The sequence below is a fragment of the Chiloscyllium plagiosum genome, unplaced genomic scaffold (genome assembly GCF_037043375.1).
Source record: "Chiloscyllium plagiosum isolate Xiang-an unplaced genomic scaffold, Cpla_swu_hap1 HiC_scaffold_50, whole genome shotgun sequence".
In the NCBI taxonomy this organism is placed as follows: domain Eukaryota; kingdom Metazoa; phylum Chordata; class Chondrichthyes; order Orectolobiformes; family Hemiscylliidae; genus Chiloscyllium; species Chiloscyllium plagiosum.
This window is the reverse complement of record NW_028270188.1, coordinates 44,268,632-44,291,926: the sequence shown is the minus strand read 5'-3', so window position 1 is coordinate 44,291,926 and position 23,295 is coordinate 44,268,632. Positions and strand designations below refer to the sequence as shown.

General features: G+C 40.1%; 1 protein-coding gene across 2 annotated transcripts; it reads right to left on the bottom strand.

The window, feature by feature from the left end:
- Positions 1-437: 437 nt before the first annotated feature.
- LOC122552427 (immunoglobulin kappa light chain-like) lies at positions 438-23,096 on the bottom strand. 2 transcript variants are annotated; one of them, XM_043695157.2, is made up of 6 exons: positions 22,958-23,096; positions 22,167-22,505; positions 18,318-18,620; positions 15,071-15,181; positions 11,849-11,904; positions 438-1,412 (listed from the first exon to the last, which is right to left on the bottom strand). In XM_043695157.2, exons 1-6 carry the CDS (start codon positions 22,998-23,000, stop codon positions 1,368-1,370), a joined length of 897 nt encoding a protein of 298 aa, XP_043551092.2. In that variant the 5' UTR covers positions 23,001-23,096; the 3' UTR covers positions 438-1,367. The 2 variants fall into 2 exon arrangements, with proteins under 2 accessions (XP_043551092.2, XP_087841317.1); XM_087985191.1 differs by lacking the exon at positions 15,071-15,181.
- Positions 23,097-23,295: the final 199 nt, after the last annotated feature.

Genomic DNA, 23,295 nt, shown 5'->3' with positions numbered 1-23,295 from the left:
AACAAGGGTACAACATTTGCAATCCTCCAGACCTCTGGTACTAAACCTGTAGACAATGACGACCCAAATATCAAAACCAATGGCTCTGCTATCCCGTCCCTAGATTTCCAGAAATTCCTCGGATAAATGTTTGGAACTTTGTTGCGTCTATTATTACATATTGCGTTCAACAAGCTTACAGCATGACACTTGTGCTCCTTTTTTCTTAAATGACAACATCCCCTCGTAATCGCTCCGCGTTATTCATTTTCTTTTTTACTTTGCCTTTTCAGACTTGAACATTTAATTCATTTCATAACTCATACGCACACATAATGTTAACTTCGAAGTTTTACCAATGTTTTGTCTTTTGGTCTGGCCACCTTCAAAATCTACCCAACTCACTTGTCCTCTCCCTCTGTCGTCAGCACAAAAATAAATAACCAATCTCTTTCGTTACTGAAGGATAACAGTATCGAACTCGAAATGTTAGTTCTGTTTCTCTCACCACAAATGCTGTAAGACGTGTGATGTTTCTACACCGTTAAAAATGAAGAAGAGTATTTGAAAGATGTGGTATCTAATATTTTAAATGATGTCCCCATCAATCGTCAAGGCAAAGGCAGCAGCGTATTAATAGCAAATGAAGCAAAATCTTGCTAAGACTGTTTGGCAGAATTTTTCCAAAACTTTGCTCTCCTTTGTTGGATGAAGCTAAACGGCACTGTTGGTGGGGTAGGGTGTGGGGGTTGGATGGAAGGGGGACTGTTAGTAACTATATGGTCCCAATAAAATTACTTTCATGTTAAAGTAGAAATATGTGTAAAAGTCATTCTTCCATTGCAATGATCTCAACATTTTGGCACTGCCCTTTAACGACACTTGTTCTTTATTTTCAGCACAAGAACTGATATGCTAAAATAAACTCACTTATGATGGTTACCTCTTAAAGATATTTAAGTCAGTTCTTCAATGTAAATGATACATTTATCTAGACTACTGAGCGAACAAGCAATACCAACATACCTGGATGAATATTAATAATATGAAACAAAACAGTCGTCAGTAGTGGCTGCATTACTTCTATTTTGGAATGATCATTTGTAATGACATATGTGTATATATATATATATATATATATATATATATATATATATATATATAAAACATAGGGCAGCGATGACCTATCCTCATCAAGTGGAACTTCAGGCTTCATTTTGTCACTTCTTCTTCTGAATACGTCCTCCACTTTATGCCTTTGGGATTCATAACACAGAGTGGAGGAAATATTAATTTGATTATTACTGAGTAAAGTCTCTTTATGCCTTCATAACGGGAGAAAACAAAAGCCATTGGATGTGTTCTTCAATTCAAGAATGTGTGTCCCATCAGACCGTTGAGTCTACAGTGAATGCTAAATGAGCATAGACAGTCTATGGAAGAAATCAGATATCATTAATCATATATACATCGAGCTGCCATAAGCGTTGATTTGTCACTTCTGTCATATAGCACCATTCAGTTAGATTTTACATTCACATACCCGTAATGATTTCCAATTCAACGACTAGTTCAAGTTTTTTTTTCATAAAATCGGCGAGCGGGTTGCAAATCTCCACTCCCTCAGATGTGTTAGTTTTAAAGTTCATAACCGTTTATCCCATTGATATCCACCAGCGCAGAATTGAAAATGGCTTCTTGCTAACCACTGATTACAAATTACCTGCCTCTACTACCCTTCCAAGAAGTGCATTTCAGTTTTTTTTTGTCTGCAAATCCTCTCGACAACTTGAATCTTTCGCCTTAAAATTAGGCCCATTGTTATTGATTCTTCAATTAAGGGGGAAACTGCCTTTCCACCATAATCATGCTGCTCATTATCTTATGCACCTTAATAAAGATTCCCTTCAGCCTTGTCCACTCTAAAAGAAATGAGAGACTATTCAGTCTCTCTTTATAGCGATACTACTGCATCTCTGTAACATCCTGGTGAATCTCCACTTCACCCCTGCAGTGCCATCACATCCATAGATTATGTCAAGTGAAGATTACACAGGGAGAAAACGTAATGAGTGACCCTTAAACATAGTAGGAGAATAGTGGAGGAAGTGTAGTAGTCCACTGTGACCATTGCACCGTCAAACGTAAATGCCATCTTGGATACCGTTGGGTGAAGGCCACTCAGGAGAAAACAGCAGCTGCTACCTCATGAGTGCCTGACTAGAGAAATGATGCGTCAGGCAGGAGTTTCGGTTCTTAGGTATTGGCACTGTTTCTGAGGAAGGTGGGACCTGTAAAACCTGATGGGCTGCACCTGGTCAGAGTTGCGAAAGTACCCTTGCAGGGGCTTTCTTTAGTTCCCTTAGTGAGAGTTTAAACTCAATATGATGTGAGTGTGGGAATCAAAGCATAGGATTAGATGTGTCAGATTCAGATCATAAAACGCGAGTTAGAATGTTGGTTTGTGATGGAGACAGCGGCTCAGAGAAACAAAGAAACGAGAATTTTAAAATGACGAGCAAAGGAATTCAGTTGTTTATAGTACAATACAATGAGTATTGCAACTAAGGCAGATGCACTAATGGCATAGGAGAGCATATGGAAGCATGGTGCCTTTGCTATAATCGAAAATTGGCTAAATGAACGGCAAAAGTGACCACTTACTATGCCTGGTCATACATTGTTAAAGTAGAATAATGTGGATGATCAAAAGGACAGGGGATACATCATTACTGTTTAAAAAATCAACGTATGATAAACGAAACGGCTTAAGAAACAAGGCATTATGGATTAACTTTTGGAATTAAAAAAAAGGGGCAGTCACACAACTGGAGTGTACAACAGACCCGAAATAGTGAGAGGAAGAGAGATGAATATATATTTAGACAACGTTTGCCCTTCGGTATAACATTTCAACAATAGTAGAAGACAATTTAACTACCCCAATTCCAACAAGAGTTCAGATAATATACGCAGCATTGAGATTGAAAAAATCATGAACTGCTTCTAAATAAAACTTTTTTTTAAAAGAAAGGCAACATGCGTCAATGCCATCACTCGAAATGAGAGACTTCGCAAGTTTTAGCCCCGGGAGATGAAGATAGGCAAGTGAGCGAGCATCTGACAGTGGTCAACTGCTGGAAATAGTGATCACAATTCAGTTACATTTTACTGTTAAAGGACCGAGTTAAACCAGGAATCAAAGATTAAAACTGCATGAAGGAAAACGTAGCAAAACCGAGAAGTGATTTGGCTGATTTGCACTGAGCAGGACTGCTAATGGATAAATCAGTGATGAACCCGTTGGAAGCAGTATTTAGTGAGATCTATTGGGCACGATGCAGACATAGTCCTTCAAAAAATAAGAATAGTACTGCCAAATCTGGACCAGAATCTTGATTTTAAAAAGTACAGAGAAAGAATAAGCAGAAAAATAAACTTATGATAGTCACAAAACAAAAACTCGATGCTGCAGAAAACCTACAGTAACATCGAACTTACCGGGTATGAGTTTAAAAAAATGACAAGATGGAGAACAGAAAAAACTGTGCAGTAACAGATACTCCTTGTTGAGGTATGTACAGTGTTGGAACAGATTTGCTCGAATTCTAGGAGCAAAAAATTACTGTTTTATAAGCCTTCCATTGTTTTGCAACTTTGAGGAAAACAAGATCAAACCTACGTCACTTTAAAAGAGGAGGAAGGGAAACAAAGAAGTGACACCGTAGTGGGAAGTGAATCAACAGAGAAGGAAATCTACATTGTTGTCTGACCTAGCGGTAAACCTTCACAGCTGCTGCCTTTGCTGTTTGATTTCAAGGTCCTCTACACATTGGAGTTCATCTAAGAAAAATAAACGAACAGGGAAATTAACAGCTATCCTTGGAGAAATCTGTGTGGAGATCACAGCTTAGGCTCAACTAAATGGCGAGTTTTTTTTTGTAAATCTACAATATCGAGTAGAGTAGTTTCTTTGTGATTCTATTGACATCGGTCTCTTGTTCAAATGTCAAAAACTCAAAACATAGCTGGTAATTTAGCCTGGAGCAGTGTTTTTACAGGAGTAAAACTGCACTTTTTTTTCTGGATCTGTAGATTGCCAAGATGCAAAGATGACCTTTAGTAAAGTGATGTGCACTTCTGTTGGATGTGAGAGATTAGGGCGCGTTTCCATGATACTGGTAATTATATATCCAGAAAGTGTATGTGTTGACAATCCAATCAGTTTCCATGCATCGGTTGGATCAGCAGTTAGCGGCAATCAGGAATTTACAGAGTTGTACATGTGATGAATGGCAGTTGCAGGAAGGAAGATAAACTGAAGATCAGTTCAGATAGATGGGTCACCTCCAGGAAAGATAGGAAAGTGAGGCAAGTCGTGTAAGATTCTGCTGTGGCTATCCACATCGCAAACCACTATGCTTTGGAAACCGTAGGGGGTGATGAAATCATGGGAATATAACACTGATAGCGAGATACCGAGACTGGCTGCAATGTAATGAGTTTTAAACCGTCGGCTGTGACAGTGGACTCTCTAGTCAGATGTATAGGCAGACGTGTCTCCAACCGGCAGTGACACATCAGAATGGTGGTTTGGCTACCTGGTACCAGGATCAAGGATAACTCGGAGAGGGTGCAGAATATTCTCAACTGCGAGAGAAACTAGCAGGAGGTTGCTGCACATATCGGAACCAATGACATTAGAAGAGCGAAGGACAGGATTCTGAGGAGAGTCAAGGGAGTGAGGCAGGAATATTAAAAGGAGGTCCTCGAAGACGGTAACATCTGGATTCTCCCAGTGCCAAAAGCTAGTTGGGTTAGGAATGGGACGATAGAGCAGATGAATGCGTCGCTGAGAAGCTGGTCCAGGAACGAAGCATGCACATTTTTGGATCATTTAGATCTCTTCTGAGATAGGAGTGACTTGTATAAGAAAGATACATTGCAACTGAGTTGGAAGGGGACTAATATGCTGGTGGGGTGAATTGCATAGAGCTGCTCGGGAGGATTTAAAACAGGACGGGGTGGGATCAGGGAGATAGTGAGGAAAGGGATCAGTCTGAGATTGATGCAGTTGGGAAAAAACTCTGTTGAGTAAGTCAAACAGTCAGAGCAGGCAGGAAAAAAGCAGAGAACGTGGTAGGACTGATAAATTAATCTGTATTTATTTCAGAAAGGTTGAACAGGCACGGCAGATGAACTGAGTGTATGGTTGAGAACATGGGACTGGGCCATCATAGTAATTTTCGAGATATGGTTCAGGGATGGACAGAACTGGCAGCTTTATGTTCCAGAATGTTGATACAAGGGGAAGGATAGCAAATGGAGCAGGAGCGGAGGGAGCTTTTGATAAAGGATAACACTATGACACTACTGAGCGAGGATATTCCTGGGAATACGTACAGTAATGTTATTTGTGTGGAACTGAACAATAAGAAAAAGATGATCAGCTTATTGGGATTGTGTAACAGACCTCCCAATAGTCAGTGGGAAAAAAAAACACATTTGTAAGGATGTCTCAGTAATCGTTGAGAAGAGGAGGATGGGATGGTAGGGGATATTAATATTTGAAGCATAGACCAGCTCTGCCGCAATGCTAAGAACTTAGAGAGAGAGAAAAAATTGTTTGTGTGCACAAGTAATTTATTATGTGGATGCACCTACTCCAAAAGTTGCAAAATACGTCCTATTCTTGGTGAGTAAGGCAATGCAGATGACTAAGGTGTCAGTAGTGCAGAGCTTTGTGGCCGGACACCATAATTTTATTAGTTTTAAAATAGATTTGAATTTTAAAATTAATGCTTTAAGTTGGAGGAAGGCCAATTTTGACGACATTACGCTGGAACTTTCAAAAGTAGTTTTTGTAGATGTTCCCAGATAAAGGATCAAATGGAAAATTAGAATCATTTAACATTGAAACAATGGGAGTCCAGAGATAGTATGTTCCTGTTAAGGTAAAGGGCAAGACTGGTAGGAGTAGTGAATCCTGGATTCCGAGAGAATTTGAGGTTTTGGTCAGGAGTAAAAAAGAAGCATATGTCATGTGTACATAGCAGGAAAATCCCGGGAAAAGTACAAAGACAGTCGGAGTATACCTAAGAGGAAAATCAGGAGGGCATAAAAGGGACATGAAAAAGCGTTGGTAAATAGAGTTAAGAAGAATCCAAAGGCATTCTGCAAATACATTAATGATAACGGGGTAACTAGGCAGAAGATAGGATCCCTCTAAGTTCAAAAATGTCGCATAATTGTGGAACTGCAGGAGACAGGTAAGATCCTAAATCAATATTTTGCATCAGCGTTTACTGTGGAGAAAGATATGGGAGATACAGAACTTGGGGAAGTTAATACCAACATCTTGGAAAAAATTGCAAAGGAGCAGGTGCTGGACGTCTTAAAACCCAAAAAGATGGATATATCCACGGGACCTAATCAGGTGTACCATTAGACTCTGAGCGAAACGAGGGAATGGATAACAGGGCCCATTTGCGGAGATTCTTTTATCATCAATAACCACAGGTGAGGTGCTGGAAAACTGGGCGTTGGCTAATGTTGTGCAACTATTTTAGAAAAGTGTTAAGGAACAGTTAGTGAATTATTAACTGGTCAGCCTGATATCTTTGGTGGAAAAGTTGTTGCAGGCAATCCTGAGGTACAAGATATGCATGTATTTCAAAAAGCAAGGACTGAGTAAAGATGGACAACGTTGCTTTGATAGTGGGAAATCGTGTCTCACTAACTGAATTCTATTTTTTGAAGAAGTAACAACAGGGTGGACGTTAGGAAATTGTTTCCGTTAGGCGAGGAGACTAGGACCCGTGGACACAGCCTTAGAATTAGAGGGGGTAAGTTCAGAACAGAAATGCGGAGACATTTCTTCAGCCAGAGAGTGGTGGGCCTGTGGAATTCATTGCCACAGAGTGCAGTGGAGGCTGGGACGCTAAATGTCTTCAAGGCAGAAATTGATAAATTCTTGATGTCACAAGGAATTAAGGGCTACGGGGAGAATGCGGGTAAGTGGAGTTGAAATGCCATCACCATAATTGAATGGCGGAGTGAACTCGATGGGCCGAATGGCCTTACTTCCGCTCCTATGTCTTATGGTCTTATAGGATTGCTGAGGGCAGAGAGGTGGATGTGATCTATATCAACTTCAGTTCGCTCTATTTCAAGGTTCTGCATGTCGCTTAGTTTGCAAGTTTAGATCATTAGATTCAAGGGAGAACCAGCTATTCGGATGCAGAATTGGTCCAAAGGGAGAAAACAGAGGGTAAGGTGAAGGATTGTTTTTTATCTGAAGGCGAGTGACCAGTAATGTGCAACAAAGATCAATGTCGTGTCCACTGTTATTTTCATTTAAATAACTGATTTGAATGTTAACATAAGAGGTAGGGTTATGAAGTTTGCAGATGACACTGCAATTGGCAGTGAAAAGGATCTCATGAGTCAATTGGTGGAGTAGTGACAGATGTCTCTAATTTAGATAAATGTTAGGTGCTACATTTTGGAAAGGCAAATCAGGGGAGGACTTATAGATATGATGGTAAGGTCCTGGTGAATATTTCTGAACAAAGAGACCTCGGAGTGCAGGTGCATAGTTTGTCGAAAGTGGAGTCGCAGACAGATAAGATAGTGAAGAAGGCACTAGTATACCTGCCTTCATTAATCAGGGAATTGAGTATAGGAGTTGAGAGGTCATGTTACAGCCGTACAGGACATTGGTTAAGCCGGTTTTAGAGTATTACACGCTATCCTGGTCTCTTCCGCCCCCCCCCCCCCCCCCACCACACACACACTACACCCATAGAAAGAATATAGTGAGACTAGAAATAGTTCAGAAAAGATTCATAACAGTGTTGTCAGATATGTATGATTTTAGCTATAGTGAGAGGCTGAATAGGCTGGGGCAATTTTCATTGGAGCATCGGAGGCTGAGGGGTGACGTGGAGAGGTTTATAAAGTCATGAGTGGCATGGATGGATACTATAAAAAAAAAATCCTCGAGTTGGGGAAGTGCCAAACTAGAGGACATTGGTTCAAGATGAGAGGGCAAGATATGAATGGGTCCAAAGGGGGGCAACTTTTTCACGTACAGGTTATTGCATGTATGCAATGAAGTGCCAGAGGAAGTGGTGGAGGCTGGTATGATTACAACATTCAGAAATAATCTGGATATGTGTATGAATAGGAATGGTTCAGAAGGATAATGGCTAAATGCTGGCAAATGGGATTACATTTTTATAGGATAACTGCTTGGTATGATCGAAATGCAGGAAATGGTCTATTTACCAATGGTGTATGACTCTGGTTCTATGACTCTATATCAAAGAGAGCACAAGAAAACTATTAGCAAGCAAGATCACGGAAAACTGAAAGATATCTCACTCGTATTTAAGGAGCAAAATGATAGTTAAAGAAAAAGTGGTTCCTACCTGAGTTAAAGAAGGGAATTTATGCGCAGATGCAGAGGATACGCAGACAAAAATTAAATGTTTTTTTGCCTTACAAAGCAAAGGGATGATGTAAATGTCGCATTCCAAAAGAAACAGTGTGGATATTAGACAAATAATCACAAGGTTAGAGGAATCTGAATTCTTGGAAATGGATCAGTCGCCAGAGCTGGATGAATTGCACTGGTGGGCGACACGGTGGCACAGTGGTTAGCTCTGCTGCCTCACAGCGCCAGAGACCCGGGTTCAATTCATGACTCAGGCGACTGACTGTGTGGAGTTTGCACATTGTCCCCGTGTCTGCGTGGGTTTCCTCCGGGTGCTCCGGTTTCCTCCCACAGTCCAAAGATGTGCAGGTCAGGTGGATTGGCCATGCTAAATTGCCCGTAGTGTTAGGTAAAGGGGTAAATGTAGGGGAATGGGTGGTTTGTGCTTCGGTGGGTCGGTGTGGACTTGTTGGGCCAAAGGGCATGTTTCCACACTGTAAGTAATCTAATCTAATCTGAAGCATATTGAAGGCAAGGGAGGAAAACCAGATGCTATGAGCATTATTTTCCAATCCTCACTAGATACACGTGACGTGTCAGAGGACAGAGTGAATGCAAATATGAGTCTGCAGTCGAAAACCTGTCCAAATGTGATGTCAACTTATTGTAGGCCAATTTGTCTTACTTTGGTGGCAGGCAGTTTTCTTACAATCCTGGGAGATTAGATGAACTATCACTTAGAATACCATGAACTAGTCAGGGATAATCAGTATGGGTTTATGCAACGGAAGGTCACACCTTACAAATTTAATTGAATTCTTTGTGGAAGTGACAAGGAGATCGATGAGGATAGTGCAGTGTTCGTTGTGCATATGGATTTCAGTAAGGCAGTTGACATGGTTTCATTTGGCAGAATGGTCAAGTAAGCAAAAGCCAAAGGGATACAGGGTAATGTGGTGAATTAGATCCACTGTTGACTTACTAACTGGGAATAAAGAATAATGGTTAAATGTAGCCCTTGTGAATGGAAACCTGTTTGAAGTACTGTTCACCAGGGCTCAGTGATGGGACGACAGCTTTTGTTTTAGGTTATTATGCGATTGGTTGGTTTCAGTACGAAGGGAAGTGACAGTTGGAGGCCATGAATGAATTGAGGCCAAATCTGATAAGAGTGAAGTAACGTAATTAGGGACGTCAAGCAGTAAAAGAGAATGCACTATAAATGGGAACATGTTAAAAGATGTTTTTGAAGTGAGAAAACCTGACGTGCATGTGCACAGATCCCGACAGGTAGCAGTGCAAGCAGATGAGTTTTCAACAAAGGCATGTTGGGGCACAAATGGCCTTCGTGGTATTATCGATAGACTATTAACTTGGAGACATAGAAAATGTTCTGGGGACATGCATTCGAATTGCATCTTGACGGATGGTGGACTTTAAGTTCAACATAAAATCTGGAATTCTGAGTTTAATGATGATTAGGACACTATTGCCGATTTTCAGAAAGAAAAATCATCTGGTTCATGAATGTCCATCGGGGAAGGAAACCTGTTACCCTTACCTTGTCTAACTTAATTGTCTCTTAACTGTCCTCTGGAAAATGACTCCACAATTAATGCTGGCCTTGACAGCGATGTTCACTTCCCATGAGTGAATTTAAGAAAATAAAATATGCAATTGTCTTCTTCATTAGCAGAGGCATAGAATATAAACGTTTGAATATAATGATGAGAATGCGTAAGATCGTCGTCACCACACGACCGGAAGAACATAATTACTTTGCAGAGAGGGCAGAGAAGATTTACTGGAATTTTGCCATAGCTTGGAAATTATAGTTACGAAGAAAGGTTGGATTTATATCTCTTGGAACAGAGAAGGCTGCTATCCAGCTGTCCTTCTGACGTACCTGCGTTTATCTCAGAATAAATATGAACATCTTGCTCAATATTGGTTGATATTTGAAGCAACCATCAACCTATTTTTTAACCCTTCCCTAATTTCTGACGAGTTCACACGTTGATCATATTTATTCCCAACAATAATATTCAAAGCATTATCATCTGCTCTTAGAATATAGAACGTAGGACATAAGAACATGATAGCACAGAACAGGCCCTTTGGTCTTCGATATTGCACCGACTTTTGGAACGAATCTGAAGCCTATCTATCCTGCACTACTCCATTTTCGTCCATATGTTTACCCAATGACCATTCAAAAACCCTAAAATTGCTCTTTCAGGCAATGTGTTCCACGTTCCCACTACTCTCTGAGTAAGCAAACTACGCCTGATATCAGTTCTTTATCTATCAACGACCAGAACTGTAAACAATACTCCAATTGCGGCCGCACTAGAGTTTTGTACAGCTGCAGCATGATCTCGTGGCTCAGACGCTCAATCTCTCTACAAGTAAAAGCGAACACACCATACACATTCTTAACACCCCTATTAACTTGGGTGGTAACTTTCAGGGATATATGTACATGTGCACCGAGATCTCTCTGCTCTTCTACACTACTAAGAATCTTACCAATACCCCAGTAAACTTTATTCCTGTTACGCCTTACGAACTGAATCGCCTCACACTTTACCATTTCAAATTACATTTGTCACCTCACAGTACAGTTCTGCAGTTTACCTATGCCCCTCTGTAACCCACAAATTCCTTCAGGACTATCCACAACTCCACCAACTTTAGTGTCTTCCGTAAATTTACTAACATGTTCTTCCAAGCCCTCGTCGAGGCCATTCAGGAACTTACAAACAGCAGTGACCCAAAACAGATCCTTTGCTTTACACCGCCAGTAATTGAACTCCGCAATGAACATTTCCCATCAACTAACACCATATTATTTTCCAGCTAGCCAATTTCTTATCCAAACCGCTAAATCACCCTCAATCCCATGCCTCCATATTTTGTGCAATAGGCTATTGTTGGGAACATTGGCAAACGCCTTACTGAAATCCATGTACACCACATCAAATAGTTGACCCTCAGCCACCTGTTTGGTCACCTTCTCAAAGAACACAATAAGGTATGTGGGGAACTACTTACCCTTCACAAAACAGTGTTGACTATCCCGAATCAACATAGTCCTCTCGTGATGATTATAAATCCTATGTCTGATATCCTTTTCCAAACTTTTACTCTCAACTGAAGTAAAGCTCACCGGTCTATAACTGCTTTCAACCTGTCATCGTTGAATGCAGTATTCCTTTTGTATTTACATATAACCTTTTACTTTAAGTATCCACGTGTATACCTTCTGCAGATTTAATTTCGACCAAAATGTTAAACAGTAATCTTTTGTATTGTTCACACTGAAATCTTTAGAATTATTCATTCATCTTCATCATCTGTCTTAAACATTATTTTTCAAGCCAAAGTAATTCAAGTACACTTGTAGAGAGAAAAAAAAGCTCATGCATTTACCTGCTGCTCTGGATTACGTGGTCTAGCATCTGTGGATGATTCTTTCCCGCAGTTACCTGAAGCAAAGAAAGAAAATTAGCATTTAAAATGATATAAACCTGACTGTTTCTTTATCATTTTGACGATTCTATGGCTAAAAGCGATGTATTTTTTAAGAGTGGGTTTGAAGCGGAGGTTTCAGCGGTCCATTGAAAACTCCTCAACAGCTTTTAAATTTTTTTTTTCAGATTTGAACAGTAGACCCAGATTGACTGGATGTGATCAAAATCCAACAGCGCCAGGAGTTTTAGTTTCAGATTTCAGCATTTGTTGCTGGGATCTCAGCAGGGTTGAAAGCTGCAGTACATGTGACACTGCTATACTGTGTGAGAGTTTTCCTTTGGTGTTTTCATAAGCTGGACTTGCATTGACACAAATGCAACTTTTTTCTGCTAAGACAATCTTTTCTTATGTATTCTTTCTTTCATTTGGTTGTATTTTACCTATCATGTACGAATAAAGTCCGTTTTGCTCAACGTGGAGTAGTTTGAACAAACGAATTGCTCCTGGAATGCAGCATCTTACACTTGACTTTTAACGAACAGCAAGTTAGAGTCTAAGGTACCTTCTTATATTTTGAAGGGCTTTGGTCTGGTCCATAACAGTAATCAATCTGCTCATACACACGATTTCTGACTAATTTGAAAAAGGCAGGGCTGTTGGAGTGAGTGATTTTAACTTCTCCTATATTGACTGAGACTCATGATATGCTTGGGGCTTGGATGAGGCAACACTTGTAAGGGCCATTCAGGAAGTATTCTTGATGCAACATGTAAAATGCCCAAGCAGGAAAGGGCCGTACTGGACCTGGTTTAGGGAAATAAAGACGGCTACTTGAGTGAAGTTTCACTACCAGAGCATTTCAGAATCAATAGCCATAATACCGTGTGTTTTAAGAAACCCATGGATGGGAATAACAGCAGGCCCCGGATGATGGTGTTAAATTTGGGGACATTGTACTACAACGGTTTTAGGCAGGTACTGGAGAATTTTGATTGGAGGTGGCTGTTCGAGGGTAAATCCAAATTGTTCACGTTGGGGTATTTCAGATAGTAGTTGATAAGACTTCAGGAGCAGACTACCAGACATTGGTCAGAAAGTAAAAGGTAACATACATAAATTCTAGGAGGATGGGAACTGCCGAAACCCTTGAAATGTATAAGGAAAGAACTTAAACACGGAATTTGATGGGTGAAAAGGGGTGATGAAACATTGTTGGCAAACACGATTGAGGAGAGTCTGAAGGCCTTTTACACATACATAAAAAGCACGAGGGCATCCAGGGAAAGGGTTGGCCCACTGAAGGGCAAAGGAGTAAAGCTATGTGTGGAGCCAGAAGAGATGGTGTTTGTATTCACCAATGAGAATGAATTGGTGGAGCATGATCTCAGTGAGGGGAGTGCCGAGTGTTCAAGTGAAGTTGCTATTAAAAAGGAAGAGGTGTTGTGCGTCTTAAAACGTATTAAGGTAGATAAGTCCATGATGCAATCCATCCAAGAATATTAATGGAGGCAAGAGATGAAATTGCTGGGGCATTAACATACATCTTTGTATCGTCTTTGAACACAGGTGAGGTCCCAAAGGACTGGAGAGTAGACAACATTGTCCCTTTGATTCGGGACGGTAGCCAGGATATTTCTAGTAATTCCAGTCCTATGAGTCTCATGTCGGTAATCAGTAAGTTATTCGTAAATATTATGAGGGAGAAGGACCTATTAGTGATAAACAGCACGGTTTTGACTGGGGGAGGTCATGCAACACTAATTTAATCGCTTTTTTTGAAGGCATGACAAAGATGATTGATGAGGGATGAGCAGTTCATGTTGCCAACATAGACTTCATTAAAGCTTTTGACAAGGTACCTCATGGCAGGCTGGTACAAAAGGTGAGGTCACATGATATCAGGGTGAGCTGGCAAGATTGATACCGAACTGGCGTAGACATAGGAAACAGAGGTAGAAGTGGCGTGATGGTTTTCTGAATGGAGGGCTGTGACTAACGGTGGGCCACAGGGGTCAGTGTGGGCACCTCTACTGTTCGTGATCGACATAAAAGTTTTGGAGAAAAATGCAAACGGTCAAATTAGTAAGCTTGTGGTCGACAAAAAGATTGTTGAGGTTGTGTAGAGTGAGGAGAATTGTCAGAGGATATAGCAAGATATAGATCACTTGGAGGCATCACCAGAAAAATGGTGGAAGGAGTTCAATCTGGACAAATGTGAGGTGATGAATTTTGGAAGGTCAAATACAGGTGGAAACTATAGAGTGATTGGCAGAACTTTTAGGAGTATTGATATACGGAGGGATCTCTACGTGCAGGTGAACAGATCACTGAAGTTGACATCGTAGGCAGATAAGGTAGTTTAAAAAAGGCGTATGGGATGCTTGCCTTCATTGGAAAGGCTTTGAGTATGAAGATGGACAAGTTATGCTACAGCTTTTTAGAACAATAGTTAGGCCACACTTGGAATATTTGTACAGGTCTTTTCACCACACGACCAGAATGATGCGGATGCTTTGGAGACGGTAGAGAAAAGGTTGACTAGAATGCTGCCTGGTATCGGGGATTTTAGCTAATGATGAGATGTTGGCACGACTGGTTTGTTTTCACTGGAAGGTACGAGTTTGAGGGATGGCAGAGTAGAAGTTTAAACGATTCTGAATTGCATAGATAGAGTGGAAAGTATAAAGATCTTTCTCATGGTAGAGAGGTCACTTACTAGAGGATGCAGGCGCAAGATGTGAGATGCGGGGGAAGTTTAAAACAGACGTGTGAGGCAACGGTTTCACTGAAAAGGTAGTGAATGCTAGGAACACGTTCCCAGAGGAGGTGGTGGAATCAGACACAATGGCAACAATCAAGAAGCACCTGGAAGAATATATGAGTAGGAACGGAATAGCAAGTTATAGCTCTTTTAAGTGAAGACATTTTTAGCATGGAATGGAAAAACGGGGCAGGCTTGGAGGGCCGAATGGCTTCTTTCTGTGCTGTATTGTTCTTTATACTTTTGAGGTCGGCCCGCCTTGCTCCCGGGTCTTCCAGGCCTTAGTTGAGGACAGTAACACTGCACCACCACAGGGCAGGCTTGTTTCGGCTAATTAACTTAAACATCAAATCAAACAATGAAACTGTATCTGAGGTATGTGAGATGATGTAGTAACAGCACCAATGGACACATCCTACCTGAATAACATTTCTTGTAAATCCAACTTGTGGCAGCTAACATCAGGAGAGGGAGCATTATCATCAATGAATTCCAGTAATACATTAAATGGCAATTGACATGTTGGGACTCTGGAGAAGACAGAGAAACCCGTTAAAAGTTCAGAATTGAATTATCAGTTACTTAAAGACTCACCATTCCAATTCAAAGTAAGAGAGAATAGGGAAACTAAATTACCCTTGTCAGAATCTCCAAAAGCCCAGAAACTAAATTAAATATTAACCACCCAGATTAAATGTAAAATAATGGAAAGGCAGAATGAATCGAGAAGAGTGGAAAGGAGAGTGAGATAAATGTGAAAAGAAACAGTATGGAATAATGTTACTTTGGAATCATTGAAGTGTCAGATGCTGATTGAAGCTATGAACTCCTTCAAATTTCTTTCCACATAAAAGCAAAATCAAAACAATTACACTAACATCTCTGCATATGTTTCTACATATCAGTATCCAATGTACAATTTCATCCGTCCCCTTGAAGGAAATTTCTCAACCATTCCACCAACGATGCAAGTTAATATTTACCCATTTCCAAAAGCTTAATGCTTCTTCCCTGTCTTCCAACTTCTGTTCTGTGTTCTCAGATTTAGCTTGTAGCAGTCAATAAATTGTTTCTATGTCAATATGTTCGAAGACACTGTACTGTTCATTTCAGCAATTTTATACAAGTTAGATCTTCTTCAATCATATAACGAACCATGCAGCCATTACTCTCAATAAGTGCTCTGTTAAATATTTTCCATGCTACTTTCATAAATCGATAATAATCGTTTGAATTAAATCTAGTTTATAACTAATTGTCACTTGCATATCGTTGTGAAAAAATGACTCTTATTCAAACCTCATTACAATATAACACATCTATAATTATGGAAATGCTGTTTTTGTTCTTCCATGTTGATCAAAATATTTCAAAAGTGTCATTTGGTCGAAGAGACTTAGGAAGTTACATTGAATTTGTAAAATGATTAACTTTCAGGGCAGAAGAATAGTGATTTTTCACCACGAGTAGAAGAAACAGTTAAAAAAAAAAAGAAGTTCACGCAGTTTAACAACTATATCGAAAGGAAATGAATTAAAATCCACCTTCGAACTCACATTAATACAAAGTAATCGATTCATGGAGTTAGCCAAGAGAACGTTCATTTGATCAAACTCATGAAATGACGAGCAGGACTGGTTTTGATTTTCAAGAGCTTATTTACGCTCTGCAGGATAGTGAAAAAAATCCTTCTATGAGCCCAGATTATAATGGTTTAGCCAATCTAAACGAATGAAAAATCTTTCTTTTCTTTTTGTCCCCTCGAGCAAAGGGGGGAAAAAAGTGGTGTTCTGATAGAGAGTTGTTACCTCTAATCGTGGTTGTTAAATAAAATGAATTTGGAAGATGTTTCTACTATTGAGGAAAACCGAACCTAGAAGAGATTGTGCCTACAGTTCCCTCATTGCGGTAATAGGAGTGGAAAACGTAGTAAGGAAGAAATACAGAATCTTGCCTTCGTTAGTCAGGGTGTTGAGTAGAAAACAATTGGCACGTCATGTTGCAACTGTTTAAATCATTAGTGAGGCCACATTGGAAGTACTATACGCAATTATGATAGGCTTTGGAGAGGATGCAGGAGAAATTTTCCAAGGTATTCCTTAGCTCCAAAGGAATGTTGGCCAAAATTTAACTTTTTGCTTTGTTTTGCAGGAGCAACGTAGGTTGACGAGTAACCTGATAGAATTATGCAACATTATAAGAGACATAAATAGGTTGGATAGTTTGAGTCTCTTTCCTGGAAGTGTCAAATTCTCGGGGGCATAGTCTTAATAAAATGACAGAAAGTTAAATGGCATGCGTGAGGAAAGTGTTTTGCTAAATGTGATACGTGCCTGAAATGCATTGCCACAGGACGCGTTAGCAAAGTTTAAGAGACATTTATATGGATGCATGAACAGGCAAATAATAAAGACACGTGGAAACTAAGCAGACATTTGGTAAAATCGTAGGATCGTAGAATCCCTACACTGCAGAAAGAGGTAATTTGCCCCATCGAATCTAAACCGACATTATGAAGAACAATTAGACCAAGTCCACATGTATCTGAATAACCCCACATTTACCATGGCTAATTCACCGAACCTGCACAGCCTGGACACTCAGGCCAAATTAGGTTAAATCTGCCAAACCTGCACATCTTTGGATTGTTAGAGGAAACTGGAGCACCTGGTGGAAAACAATGCAAGCGTGGGGAGAATGCATGAACTCCAAACAGATAATCACCTCAGGCTGGAAACGAACCACGGGTGGCACGGTGGCAAATTGGTTAGCACCACTGCCTCAGAGCGCCAGAGACCCAGGTTCAATTCTCGCCTCAGGTGACTCTCTGTGTGGAGTTTGCACATTCTCCCCGTGTCCGCGTGGGTTTCTCCAGGTGCTCCGGTTTCCTCCCACAAACCAGAAATATGCAGGTTAGGTGAATTGGCCAGGCTAAATTGTCCGTAGTGTTAGGTGAAGGGGTAAATGCAGGGGATTGGGTCTGGGTTGTGCTTCGGCGGGTCGATATGGACATATTGGCCCGAAGGGCCTGTTTCCACACTGTAACTAGTCTAATCTAAGTAAACAGTAATGCGAGATTAGTTTAAAATAGAATCATGGTCAACACAGACATGTGGTGATTGGCTTATTCCTGTGTTGTACTGTTCTGTTTCATGTTCTAATATCATGGTGTCACTCCAGTGTCCGAATCCGGATTTGAGGTGACAATTTCTGTCCTCAGACAGCGCTCCGCATTTCGAAATGTGTACAGAGTTTTAGGCATCAGGTATTTTAAGTGCATTTTGGAATATAAAATATCTGGACTTGGGTTTGTGGTGATGGCACTACCAAAACTTTGCCAGGGCGATATTTGTGTAGAACAGGAATAATGGCGTTTTTCTGACGTGTCAAATCATCTGTTTCCAGAATGGAATTTGTTTTGAAATTCAGCTGTAGTTTGTAAATACAGCTTCATTTTTCCAATTTTAATCTGTGAAAGCAAGGAGTTATTTACTTTACCTTAGTATACACGAATGGCCTGCTCAAATAGATTCAGAGCATTATTCGTACAGCTAAACAGTGTGGCATTGAATAATGCAATCAATAAAAGTCCAAATGATCGGAGGCAGATATAAAAAGGGAGAAGATTATGCAAAATCAATAAACATCATCTATATCAACATTTACCTCTTCTATAGGAGATATTTTCACTGGTAAGAATTTCTTCTGAGTTGATTTGAACTGAGCAAGTGATTAAAGCTCCGTGTTTCCATGTTTCTGCTGGGACTCTGAAGTGACTTATGATACCGTATTCTCCAGCAGAGATAATTGTCCCCGAATACGTCCAAGCCTTGTTATCCCTTGTGGTAATATTCCAGCCGATGGGAAATGAATCAGAGAACACGTTGTTTACTAAGCATACCAATGTGATAGATTCCATGTGAAACATTTCATCCAGTGGTGATGATAAGAGAAAGACAGTTGGGGAACCTGTTGAGTTGGAGAAGCATCACAGAATCACAAAATTGTTATAACATTGAGCAGGACCATTCTCCCTATTGTGGCTGCATGGGCTCCGTAAACGAGCATCATACTCTTATTCGAATGCTCTTGATTTATTTTCTTTCTGTATGTCTTCGGCACACTACTTCCATTAAAAAAAAATCCAATGTTTCTACAAATGCCTCAACTGAAATTCCCTCACCACATTTAAAGCCACTGCATTCCATAGCCTAACTACTTGCTGGGTGAAATAAAGTTTAATTTCCACAACACTGTTGTTTATATTGAAATTGTTCCCGATCGTCCACGTTCCTTTCAGCAGCAGGAAAAGATTCTCCTCCTCTACTCTAGAAGCTGCTCATGATTTTGAAAATATCGATCAAGTCTTCTCTCATCTTTCTTTTCGCCAAAGAGAACAACCCTACTTCCTTATTTTTATCAACATATTTGAAACTTGTCATTCCTGGATACATTCTTGTAAATCTTTTCAGCCCTATTGCCAGTGTTTTGTATTCTCAGCGATACTGTAACACCCACAATATTACAAAACATGCCAGCTGATATCTAGCACATCTTTTGAAACTTCAACATCTCCTTGCTCTTCGACCTTTTGCTCCAATTAATAAAGCCAAGGGCACAGCATTCTTCATCGACTGCTCTCTCTGCACAGGACCTGTCACCTTCAATGATGTGAGCACATCCATCCCAAGGTCCCCCTGTTCCTGCTCTCCTTTATCATTGTACCATCTACTTTATTGTGTATTTCAAAATTCTTCCCACCGAAGTGACTCAACTCACATTGAACCTTATATATCGCCTTTCCATTCAATCCACTACCTTGTCAATGTCCTTTGTTGTCATCCTTACAGCTTACGATTCTGTCTGACTTCTTACAGTGACAAATAAATCCTCTGCTATCACCATAGCCAGGGACAACATCCACTTCTTCCATAAATATATAGCGTATTCATTTAACATCTCAGCTATGATCCCGCTTCAATGTATAAATCACCTTGTGGACTCGAATCGACCCTACTCTTCCATTACCCACTCATAGTTGCATCTACCAATCCGATGATTTGCGATTCCCTCTTCTGTTACCTGTTATTGTGGTCTTGGAAGTACTTTTTCTTGTCTTATTTGCTTTTTCAATTCCCCTCTAAACCTGCATTGTTGCTGTTGGATCTTAATGTTAATTCTGCCTCATACCTGTCATAAGCACGATTTTTTTTCTGTTTAATTTTAGTTTCTATCTCCACTATTATCCAGGGAACTCATAACTTGTTTGTCCTATCATCTCGTTTAAAAAATGTCTTGACTGTACCTGATCCATGTCCGTTTTGAAGGAGGCAAGGCACTATCATGGATAGAAGATTGGTTGACTGGAAGAAGGCAGAGTGGAAAGATAAACCAATCTTCACGTTAAGAAAAATCATTTGATTATACCTGATCCATCTCCAGTTTGAAGGAAGAAAGGCACTGGCATGGATAGAGGATTGGCTGGCTGGAACAAGGCAGAGAGGAAGGATAACGTGATCTTTTTTTTTCAGGATGGCAGCCGGTGACTAGTGGAGTTCCAAAGGCGTTAGTGTTGGGACCACAACCGTTCACATTAAATATTAACGATGTGGTCGTTGGAAGTGAATGTGTTGTTGCTATATTCGCAAATGAAGCAAAGGTAAGTGGAAGTATAGGTGGTGTTCAGGAAGCAGGGAGTTTCAAATAAAAGAATTTAAACATGTGAGGCACTTTTGCAGATAAGTGGCAGATTAAATGCAATGTGGAAAAGTGTGAGGTTATCTACTATGGTAGGAAGAACACAGACTTATTTTCTAAGTGTGGAAGCCTTTAGTAACTGACGTTCAAAGTGACTTATGAGTACTCGTTCAGAATTCTGTCAAGATTAACCTATAGGTTGGGTTGGCAGTTAGGATGGCAAATGCGAAGTTGTCATTCATTCCAAGATGACTAGAAACCGAGAGCAAACATATGCTGCTTAGGCTGTAGAATGCTCTGGTAGACCGCATTTTGAATACTCTGAGCAGTATTAGGCCTTATGTCTGAGGAAAGATGGGCGATTTTGCTCCTGTATCTTACAGTCTTATTGATTTTTTTTTGTTTTCACCAATCATTTGTTCCAGCCAATTGTGCACAACTCTGCTTTTGCCCCATTGATGCTAACTTCTCCCCTAACTGATTTTGTTCCCACTTTGGCTTGTACCAACTTGTTTCCTATCACCATACTGAAACGTATAATACAAAGGCCATTGTCTACAAAATATTTGCCCAAAGGCAAATTTGCCCACCTCATTTCCAAGGATCAGTTTTGACAATGCTTCATGCTCCTTTTTTAGGAATCTGTTCTGAATACAGTATACAAAATCCTGCTCCTCATTGTGCCATAAATGACCAGATTCCATTTGTCTAATTAATGTCTTCAGTTACGACCATTCACAAGTCCTGGAAATTTCCTGCAGATTTCCTTCACGAGGTGATTTACATTTCGCTACACTAATTGGTGTACTCGTTCTACTATCATTCCTTCACTCGATATTGGTTGTTGACCCCTCTGAAACAGCACTGAACTACATTAGATTAGATTCCATACAGTGTGGAAACAGGCCATTTGGCTTAACCAACCTTCCGAAGACTAACCCACCCAGATCCATTCTCCTACATTTACCACTGACTAATTCACCTAACACTCAGAGCAATTTAGTGTGGCCAATTCTCCTAACTGTACATCTTTTGGATTGTGGGAGAAAACCGGAACACCAAGAGGAAACCCACGCAGACATGGAGAATGTCCAAACTCCACACAGACAGTCGCCCATGGCGGGAATCAAAAACAGGTCCCTGGCGCTGTGAGGCAGTAGTGCTAATCATTGAATCACCGTGCCACCCTAAGTACCCAGTTAAACATATAGTTCTATTCCTCCTCGTGTCTTTCATTTTCTATCTGTAGAATAAGTCTTTCCCTACTTCAGCCAGAGCTCTGTCATTGTTACAATATTATGTTCCTACATGGCAATCGTGCCTGTAGCTCCCAAATATTGTTAGCTATTTGCCAAGCATGTTAGTTCTATTTTGGACGTCATTTATTTCTCCAGTTTTCAGTCTTCACGCATTAACTTGGAACTCTCTATGCAAAAGCCACCCATAATCTCAAGCGAATGTGAACCCAAGAATTGTCTTCAACTATTCGCTTCTCTTTCTCTCACCAATTCCAATTTAGGGTTAATTGCTCTCAGTAACAGTAGCATAATATTCCACAAGAAATTTCGTCCCAGCTCTGTTCAAACACAACCATCACCTGTAAAATTTTCCATCAGCCATAACTCATTCCCAGTGTTCCAGGAATCTGAAGTCCTGCATTATCTGTGCAACTGGCATTCATCTGTCTTATCATCCTAATTATTTATTCACTTACACACTGCACTGGAGTGATTTTGAGACTGCTAGAGGTAATGCAAAATTATAGTCCAACATTCCTCGTTATTGATGGTGAAACGAGTAAACTATTTTTAACCCTACCTGTTATAAGCAATTTCGATCCATTTCCCATTTTGTCGGCGACTCCATAAAATTCCCTAGCTGCACAGTAATATTGACCTGAATCATTTCTTTGCACATTCTGAATCACAAGCGTATATATTTTCGAGTCAGCGTTGACTTTTCCAGAAAATCTTCCATTTGAAGCAAAGTGTTTACGTACTATGTAAACGAATTGTAGATATTCTCGTTGCTGTTGTTTGTACCAGTGAACACCTCCACTCGCATACCAATCAACGTGGCAATTCAGCATTACAGTGGTTCCAACGGCAGCTGTTTGTAAAGGAGGAGTCTGATGGAGGATTTTCTCAGCAGCAGTAACTATTAAAACAGAATATTTCACAAGAAATGCAGGCTTAGCAAAAATGGAACTAATCAAGGAAAATCTGAATGGAGTGAAAGCAGGAAGGAAGAGATAACTATTCAAATGCATTTATTATTTTAATCGAAGAAAACTGGCAGCCAAATTTGCTCAATGGACTTTTTTTTGTTCGCAAAAACAATTGCTTAATAAACATATCATCTATATTCATCATTTGGTAGAGAGACGTGTATTAGTCCAGAGTACTGCGTAGAGTCATCAGTATATTTGTTTTCTTAATCCCAATAATATACATTAGATGTTGACCCTTGGTTAATTTTACACATAGCCAATAATACTGGTTCCACATGGTACTAATATTATAGTCAAAGTGGCTTTACGTTCAACAAGATGGAACTTCCTGTTGCCTTTACCATGAAAATTATCTGGAATAAAAGTATGAAAGTCTAACCTGACACAAGACAGAAAAGTGTACCGATGCATAAGATATTCATTGTTTTCACACGGCGTTCTTGCTGTGATCTTCACACTGTCTGAATTTTTCCCCCTGATATTCAGCTTTCATGAAATGTAGAAACGTCAAATCTGTGTCTTGCGTTTGCAAATAGCTCAATGGAAACAGTACAGCAATGCAAAGGATCACTATGGGTTTCCTGTTTACACAATAAACATCTACATACAAATGTTTCTGCAAAGGTCAGTTGATTACTTAATATGTGAGAAACGTGGTTTGTGGTATAGGTTGAGAATAAAAATAGCAGTTTGATATAGGCAAAAGAAAAGTGGCCT